The sequence below is a fragment of the Lolium perenne genome, chromosome 1 (genome assembly GCF_019359855.2).
Source record: "Lolium perenne isolate Kyuss_39 chromosome 1, Kyuss_2.0, whole genome shotgun sequence".
NCBI classification, from domain to species: domain Eukaryota; kingdom Viridiplantae; phylum Streptophyta; class Magnoliopsida; order Poales; family Poaceae; genus Lolium; species Lolium perenne.
Window position 1 is genome coordinate 206,536,702 of NC_067244.2, and position 8,168 is coordinate 206,544,869.

General features: G+C 48.5%; 2 protein-coding genes across 5 annotated transcripts; one reads left to right on the forward strand and one right to left on the reverse strand.

Annotated features, from left to right (window-relative positions):
• Window positions 1-1,955: 1,955 nt before the first annotated feature.
• Window positions 1,956-5,380, reverse strand: LOC127321084 (PWWP domain-containing protein 5). Its single transcript, XM_051350126.2, has 4 exons — window positions 5,217-5,380; window positions 4,646-5,119; window positions 2,586-4,070; window positions 1,956-2,498 (listed from the first exon to the last, which is right to left on the reverse strand). The coding sequence occupies exons 2-4, from the start codon at window positions 5,091-5,093 to the stop codon at window positions 2,395-2,397; spliced, it is 2,037 nt and encodes a 678-aa protein (XP_051206086.1). The 5' UTR covers window positions 5,094-5,119; window positions 5,217-5,380; the 3' UTR covers window positions 1,956-2,394.
• A 196-nt stretch (window positions 5,381-5,576) lies between these two features.
• LOC127321094 (protein IQ-DOMAIN 2) lies at window positions 5,577-8,168 on the forward strand. Of its 4 annotated transcripts, none has more exons than XM_051350135.1 (6): window positions 5,577-5,776; window positions 5,868-5,964; window positions 6,078-6,428; window positions 6,611-6,826; window positions 6,928-7,047; window positions 7,136-8,168. In XM_051350135.1, the coding sequence occupies exons 2-6, from the start codon at window positions 5,881-5,883 to the stop codon at window positions 7,952-7,954; spliced, it is 1,590 nt and encodes a 529-aa protein (XP_051206095.1). In that variant the 5' UTR covers window positions 5,577-5,776; window positions 5,868-5,880; the 3' UTR covers window positions 7,955-8,168. The 4 variants fall into 4 exon arrangements, with proteins under 4 accessions (XP_051206095.1, XP_051206093.1, XP_051206101.1 ...); XM_051350133.1 differs by having other exon boundaries at window positions 5,577-5,717; XM_051350141.1 differs by having other exon boundaries at window positions 5,577-5,717; window positions 5,872-5,964.

The following is an 8,168-nucleotide window of genomic DNA, read 5'->3' on the forward strand; positions in this document are numbered from 1 at the left end:
CGAACGAAAGTTTAAACAGGAAAAAAAGAAAGCAACCTACCTATGTGTTACAAACTTTGAAGGAAAAAGAGAAACATGCAGTTTTATGGGAAGGGAAAAACACTACCCTGCACTACAGCACCGAGGAGAACCAACTATTGTCAATTCGAAAACGGCAACCAATTCATCCTAAAAACTACTCAATGTACAGAATATCAAATCTTGATGGTCTAACATTTGAGACCCAGAATTTCTGATATTTATAGCTGAGGGGCCAGACTTAAACTTGCAAAAAAAAAATTCTATTTTAATATGAACTCCTTGGTTCATGGATACTGGATAGTTGTAGGTTAGCAGCCAGGAAAAGCTTGTGAACGAGAAAAGAAAAGGCATCGTGATAGTGCTAACTCGCTACATTTTCGTTTCGTTTCTGAATGTAGCGATACATTTTCAGTCAAAAAAAGATTTTTTTTTAAAGGATGTCAGGATAGTGCTAACTCACTACACTTCCATTTTCCTTTTGAACTAGCAGCGTTGCTTCACATGCTAACTCGCCGCTACAAGCGCATTACGAGCCTGTGAATTCATCTTCCTCTGTTGCTTGTCTGTCCGCTTCCGGCTGCGTCACAGTATCCGGATAGGTGTGCCTGGAACCCAGCGTCAGACCGAAGTTGCGTGTGCATGTATCGACGGTACGGCTCAGGGAAGAGTTTCGCGTCATTGACGAAGAGAACAGCAGCCTGCAGGAGAAAAACAAGGTTCCTTAAGCTCAAAAGAGAATTGCCAAAAGAAATGCTCAGAAGGATGAAAGTGATGTAAGGCAGTTTCGAGATAAAACTGTTCAGGCTGAAAGCAGTGAGGATCGTCCCTTTCCAAAGAGGTGAAAGTATCTACACAGATACCATACTAGCTGGCTCATTGAAATGTAAAATTATACTGGAGTAATTGGTTAGTATGAAACCAACAAATCCCCTCTCTAAATTATCTTCAAATACTTCAGCACGACTTGGGAATTAGCATAAAAAATCTTTGAACAACTGATAAAGGGCGTGGACTTTAATTATGGTAAAAAAACAAGTTGAAATTCTTTTCACGACCAATCTAACTTTAATAGGGGAATAGCAAATGCATAAATGGGGAATATGGTTGTGATTATGGCTTCAATTTATTAATTTAATAAGTAACTTACAGAACAAGTCCATAGGTTACCTGTGTTGTGTAATAAACACGGCCTCTTTTGCCACCTCTTGTTCGTGGTGGTGCTTTGAATGATACAGCTTCTCTAACCACTTGGTTAAGAATAGATGTGCCAAGTCTTCTAGACCTTTCCTTTTCAACAAAGAAGCAGCAGAAATAATCCTGACAGCAACTATATATGGCATCTTAGAGAATGACAATACAGGAAAATATTCTATATGCAGTGCCGATGTCCAGACCACAAGTACAGGACTAACAGAGGTATGGGCGGCCCGTTAATATTAACGGCGAAAGTGGAAATCTAGCAAGTTTTGTCTGCCCATTAAGCATGAAAAACTTGGAGAACAGAAGCTGATAGTCAACACAAGTTCGATATGTCCGGCTAGCAAGAAGGATACAACACCATGACAAGCAACATACAACTTTGCTTAATAGTGAAAAAGATATATATACCGAGGGTTTTGAGAACAGATAGAACGGAATTGTAATGACATCAACTGCAAATATACCCAGTAACTCACTACCACATCAGTTGGCATTACAAGTCTATGAGTCTACAAGATTCATGTTGTACAGTTGTAGGAAAGCTGAAGAATGAAACAAAACATGGAAACAGTGTTCTAGAAGAAGAAATTGGAAATGGCTGGCCACTGCATAAATTAATCATTGCAGAGGTATAACATAAATTATTAATTATAATAATCATCGGTTGGATGGTAAGTTGCTAATTCATATTTATCACAAAGAATGCAGGTATAAATGGACAGGAGGCGAATTCGGAACCCAACTATATGTCATAGGTGATGGCTTACACAGTACATGGCAGTAAAATGGCAAGAGAAACATCAGTTAAAATTAGGATTTCCAACAAACGCATGCACATGGCAAAACCAACGCCAGCTCTGCCAGACAATTAGATCTAGATAAAATTTATACATAAGACAAAGATGCCAAATGCCCTAGTTACCGAAAAATAACAGTATATGTTGTACTATAAGAGTCAACTACTATTCCCTGGACAGAACTCATCAGCCGGATGAGGGAACCCATTGCCATTGAATAGACAAGCTGAATATTGTCCATATTGTCCACGAGATGCTTTAGTTGTGACATCACTCAGAATCACGTTAGCCACAGCCTGTTTTGCTACATGTCCAGAGAACATCAAATGACTGTTTGCTTCTGACTTCGGCTTGTAAAGAACACTGGGTAGTGCTTTCATGTTGTTTGACCATCCTCAACGTGTTCAACTGACGCTTTGTCGGCTTTGTTGATAACGTCAACTTGCGCAGAATCCAGCGAAACTCCAGACATCCTGGGAGCTATAAGCGAACACGTAAACAATACTGTAAGCAACTAAACATTTATACCTCACTTGATTTTACAAAGAAATTAGAAAGGTTGTTTACCAGGAATCTTTAGGCCGCTATCTTCAGGGCATAACTTAGGATAATTCAGCTCAGATGTGCTTAGGGTAAATGGCATTTCCACAAGCCGAAAACTGCGGAGTGAAGGTCCAAAAGAGCCAAATTTGCCAGCAACAGTGAAAGCCCTTTCAGCATCAACACGTTTCTTGAAGACAACTTTTACAGTCTTTGTGTTCCCCTGAACTTCAGTCTCGGTTTCTTTTACTGGTCCACACTGACTGAACATCCTAATAAGATCCATTTCTGAAGGAAGATCAGTTGACCCGTCAAAGCTCAAAACAAGTGCAGTGGGTTTTACCTCGTGGACCATCTTCTCATCAACATGGATAATTGATCTTTTTACCACATGTATCTTTCTGTCATGACCCAACGTTTCAGGCTGAGTATTCTGTATAGGGGGAGAAAGATCTGACGAAGGCGCACATACCCGCCATGTTGGTCTCCGCCTACGTACCGGCCTTGTTTTGCCACTTGCTCCTTTGAGGCTAGGAGTTGGGCTACCGTGTAAACTCAGTCCCAACCAGTAGGCATCCTGCATATGGTCATTTGGTTCTAACTTAGGACAAGGCAAAGTGTTGGGGTTCACACCATTGTGCCTCTTCACGCGTCTCTTTTTGGCGGACTTCTTTTCAGCACACTCTGTTTCAGCAGTGCTGTTGGGATAATTCTGCGGCTTCGCAATGGGCTCTGTCTCCACCAACTCTTCAGGCTTTCGCTTACGAGGTCTTCCCCTACCTCTTTTGGGCTTAACATGATTAGGTTGCACTTCATTGGTGACACTTTCCCCCAGCATGACGTTCTTGATGGATAAACTGTCGATGTCATTCTCTCCCCATCCACTGGCAGATTGAAATGATGCAATTTCAGGGCACCCTTTAGACCGATAGAATGACATAAGCTGAGAGCAAGCTATCACTAAATCCTGCAGATCACCTCCTTGGCCAGGGCACAGAGCCAGCGACGTAACATAATGAAGAAGGTATTCTGGACTGAAGCTTTTTAGCATTTGAGCTTTGTTAACCATAGAGCAAGTAACTCCAGCCTTGAGCCCAGAATTCTCAACCATATAAGACATGCCATTGTCAGAGAACTCTTCTGGGAGACAAGAGCAACTCGTCGCCGACAATATCCGCCTTGAGAGCTCTTGAAGAGCATGGTTGACTGCAATGGTGAAGGCATCATCAGAGTTGCCCTGCTTCTCCATCTGTGAAAAGTTGGGCATGAAAGGCTTCAACTGGGAGTCATCACACCACGCGAAAGAACTGTCGCCGAAAAATGCTACCAGGTGGTTGCCCTTCTTCTGATGCTTCAGTGCCAGCTCAGATGCATGTGAAGGGTCAAAGATTTCACCAGGCCACCAAGGATGGCCTTCTAGCTGAGCCCAGACAAGATCAGAAACTCGGAAGCTATCTTCGGAATCTCGGGCAGGGAGATGGAATCTAGCACGCTGTCCATCGTCGCTCTCACCTGAAAAATCATAAGCACGGATATAGTCAGTGATGCCATTGTAAGTCGAAAAGGAAAGGCTGTGGGTATCAATATGTGATATAACAGATTGAACAGATTCGAGGGCAGAGTGTGCACGAAAAATTCAGAGGTCCACCTACTTAACGTATCTCGCCGGCATTTTGTTTTCTCACTGTACATTTTTACAACATAATCGATTAACTGAAATCGACTGAGCATAAACGGGGAAGGACGACTTCTGATCCTAGGTGCATATAGCCATATATCCAAAAAATAAATTGCAAAATGTCAAAAAAATCAGGTTTTGAGCATGAATATCTCGCTTAAAGTTTAGTAAAAAAAATGATATTTTTCGTGGCGTTGAAGACAATAAAAGGCTTATTTTAACACCGAATTTTATCTTTCTTGCACTGGCCATATAAAAAAAATCTTGAGATGACTTCGTGAGCACATGGGATGTGGAGGTATATAACACCGAATTTTATCTTTCTTGCACTGGCCATATAAAAATTGACACTTTTGAATCTGTTTAAAATACAATTTAAATAAAGAGAGCATATGCAACAATGCTTTACCTGCTTCATCATGTTGAGACGCCGCAGAATCTGATTTTTCCACGGTCTCGACAGCAACAGTCTGCACCTGCTCCATGGTACCGCCGGCCTCACCCTGCAATCCAGCAGACTCCACCATCGTCGCATCAACATCTTCCACCGCAGCAGCCAAACTCCCCTGCACCATGCTACTGCCGGCCTCACCCTGCAATCCAGCAGACTCCACCATCGTGGCATCAAAATCTTCCACCGCAGCAGCGAGACTCCCCTGCACCATGTTACTGCCTTCCTCACCCTGCAATCCAGCGGACTCCACCATCGTCGCATCGACATCTTCCGCCGCAGCGAAACTCCCCTGCACCATCACCTCCTCATCCGCCCCCAGGTCCCCGTCCGCGGAACCCACCATCGCCAGCTTGTCCGGATTAACCCCTCCAGGCCCTACCTCCACTCCAGGAGCCCAGATCATCGCTACCCCCCGAAACCCTGAAGAATCTGCGGAATTGGAGCAAAGGGATTAGCGCAATACTCCTACCTCGTCGAAACCCCCCAATCGATCTTGTCGCCGCGAGGGCGAGGGCCAGATAGATACCTTAGGGCCGAGCCGGCGGGAACGGCGAGCGCGCGGGCGGAGAGCTGGGGCCGGAGAGCGCGCCTGGGGGGCGGCGAGGCGGGGCCGGAGAGCGCGGTTGGGGAGCGGCGAGGGTTCCGTCGGATGCTTTGGCCTGCGTCTGCGCGCGCGGGCGTTTTGGCCTGCTGATATCGGTGAGGTCGGGAGCGGTGGCGGAGTCGGAGGAGGGCAGAAGTGGCCGAAAGCCCGGGCTATGTGGGCCGGATTAACGGGCCGGTGTATCTTTGGGCCGTTAGATTAATTTGTTTGTTGGATGATAGGGTTTGGTTAGGCGGGCCTAGCGGGGATGTGTTCGCGGTTATCACGGCGTGGTGGTACTGAAATGTAGGGACAGGAACAGACGTCCACCATCCAGTGGGGCCGAGCGGGAAGTGGACGGGCCATGGCGGTTCGCCGTCGTTGAGAAGATCGGTGTGTCCAACGCCGGCGACGCGCGCCGGCAGAAGAGGCTCTTTAACAGAGGTGATCTCTTGCGTTTACATTTTCGTTTTGGTCGATCTTTTTGCAGCGTCGATGTTTAGGTAAGTTTTGCTGTCAACATTCGATTTTTTCATGCTGCTGTTGGTGATATCTTGAGTTTTTATGATCGTGTGCCATCGATATGCGAGGAAGATAGAGGGGGGAGATGGGGAAGAAGGTGAGGTGGTTTGATGCCGTGCAGAGGATCTTGAGCACGTCGGAGCCTGATCGTGAGGAGAAGGAAGACAAGGTAAAAGATTGTAAAAGCATTTGTTCCAGATCATTCGTAAGAGAAGTTGCTTCTCGTAACCAAAATCCAGTCGATGTAAATTAATCATCCACGATTGTGGTTTCCGATCCAAGAAGGCCGAGAGACCGACGAGCAAACTGAACTTCAAGAAGTTATGGCAGTTCGGCAAGTCCAGTACCAGTTCGTCCAACTCCCCTTCCTCTGCCGCGCCGGAGACTGCTCCGGCGGCCCATCCACAACCTCCCCCGCCGTCCCCGTCGCGGCTTGATCGGCAGGAGGCCAAATCCACCGGCACGGCGAGCGAGCAAAACGATGGCAGATACCATGTGGCGACGATCGCCTCACCGGTCGCCGTGCGCACGGCAGAGGCAGTCTCCTGTCCTACACCCAACATCACACCAAGAGGGCGTTCAAAGGAGGAGGTCGGCGCCATCAGGATTCAGACGGCTTGCAGGGGCTATCTGGTAATGCACCTGCACTCACAAGAGAGAAACACTGATCTGTTGCTAGTAATTTCCAAACATTGTTCTGCCTAATCTGAATATTTTTTTCCTGAACTTGAACAATACATGAGGAAGAGAAAGAGATTTTTGCATGATCGCCTTTCTACCTTTGTGAAACTGAAACATATCTTAACCACTTGCAGGCAAGGAGAGAGTACCGGCGGGCGAGAGCACAGGCTCGGCTGATGTCGCTGCTGGATGGGATCGCCGTCAGGCGCCAGACAGAGGAGGCACTGTACTGTATGCAGACGATGACGAGGGTTCAGACCCAGATATACTCGAGGAGGGTGAAGACTGAGGAGGACAAGAAGGCTCTCAGGAGCCAGATCCAGATTAAGCAAGGGCTTGACAAAATGAAGGTGCGAAACACCATTTTGTTCATGCTAATATGTGTGCTGTCTGAATCTGAAGAAAAAAATCTGGTGTGATGTCTGAATCTGACCAGTGTGTGCGCTAACAGACTGGTGAGGGCTGGGATCATAGCCACCAGTCCAAGGAGCAGATGGAAGCCACGCTCGCCATGAAGCAAGAAGCTGCGTCGAGGCGGCAAAAGGCGCTCTCATACGCGTTCTCTCGTCAGGTACTGCCATGATAATCTCCATTGTAATGCATCAGACTTGTAGCTCGTTCTTGTTCTTTGCTGAACACTTTCTTGTACATGCGTCCAGTGGCGGAACAGAAACCCTGCTTCGTCTTCTTCAGGACGAGCTGCGCCGACGCAGTCGTCTAATCCACCAATGTACATGGACCCCGGCTGCCCCAACTGGGGCTGGTGCTGGTCGGAGCGCTGGATTGCGGCGGCCAGGCCGTGGGAGTGCCAGACCGCGCCGCAGCCGGACAAGGACAAGGACCGCGCCCCTGCTACGCCCAAGACCCCCGGCCGGGCCGCCAAGCCGAGGGTGTCCATCTCCATCCAGATACCCACCACGCCCACAGGCAGGTCTCCCAGGCTGCCAGGCTTGCCCTCGCCGTCGACCCCGACGCGGCCGCCATCGCCGTCGGTGCTGAGGAAGACGATCACGCCTCCGGCGCGGTTGCCGAGCCCGAGGGCAAGCCCACTCCACAGGTCGGCGACCCTGCTGTCCGAGCGCCCACGGAGCAGCCAAGAGCACCTGGGGAGCGGCGGGATGGAGGCGGCGCTGCGGCGGACGACCAGCATGCGGTCGGGGGAGACGCCGAGGAGGATAAGCGTGAGAGCAAGGGACGCGGACACGGGCGAGACTGGCGGCGCGCCGGTGACGCCCAGCTACATGCAGCAGACCAAGTCCGTCAAGGCAAAGGCCCGGTGCGCAAGCCCCATAGCGGCCGACAGGGCCGAGCTCACAGTGAGGGTGCGTCCCGTGTCCTCGCCGTCGGTGCAGAGGCGCATGCCGCTGGAGTTCGCGGAGAAACCGGGCGCGTCGTCGTCGCCGAGGACGCCCAGCAACAGCAAGGCCAAGCCGGAGGTCAGGGCGAAGCGGCCTCCCAGTCCCAGGTTTTTGGTTTAGCTAGCTGAGCTATGTAGTATACCCAGAGTGACACCGTCACAGTGTTGTTCGAGTTTTTGCCAGTTCGTAGTCTAGTGTTTTGGGTAATTCTCCGAAATTCGATTTTGTAATTTGGAGTCATTTGACCGATCTATGTTTTGAGTTCGCGTCCTACAACTATCTCTTTAGCCATTTCAGCTGATCCATCTATTCCAAAACATAAGGTGAATAAGTA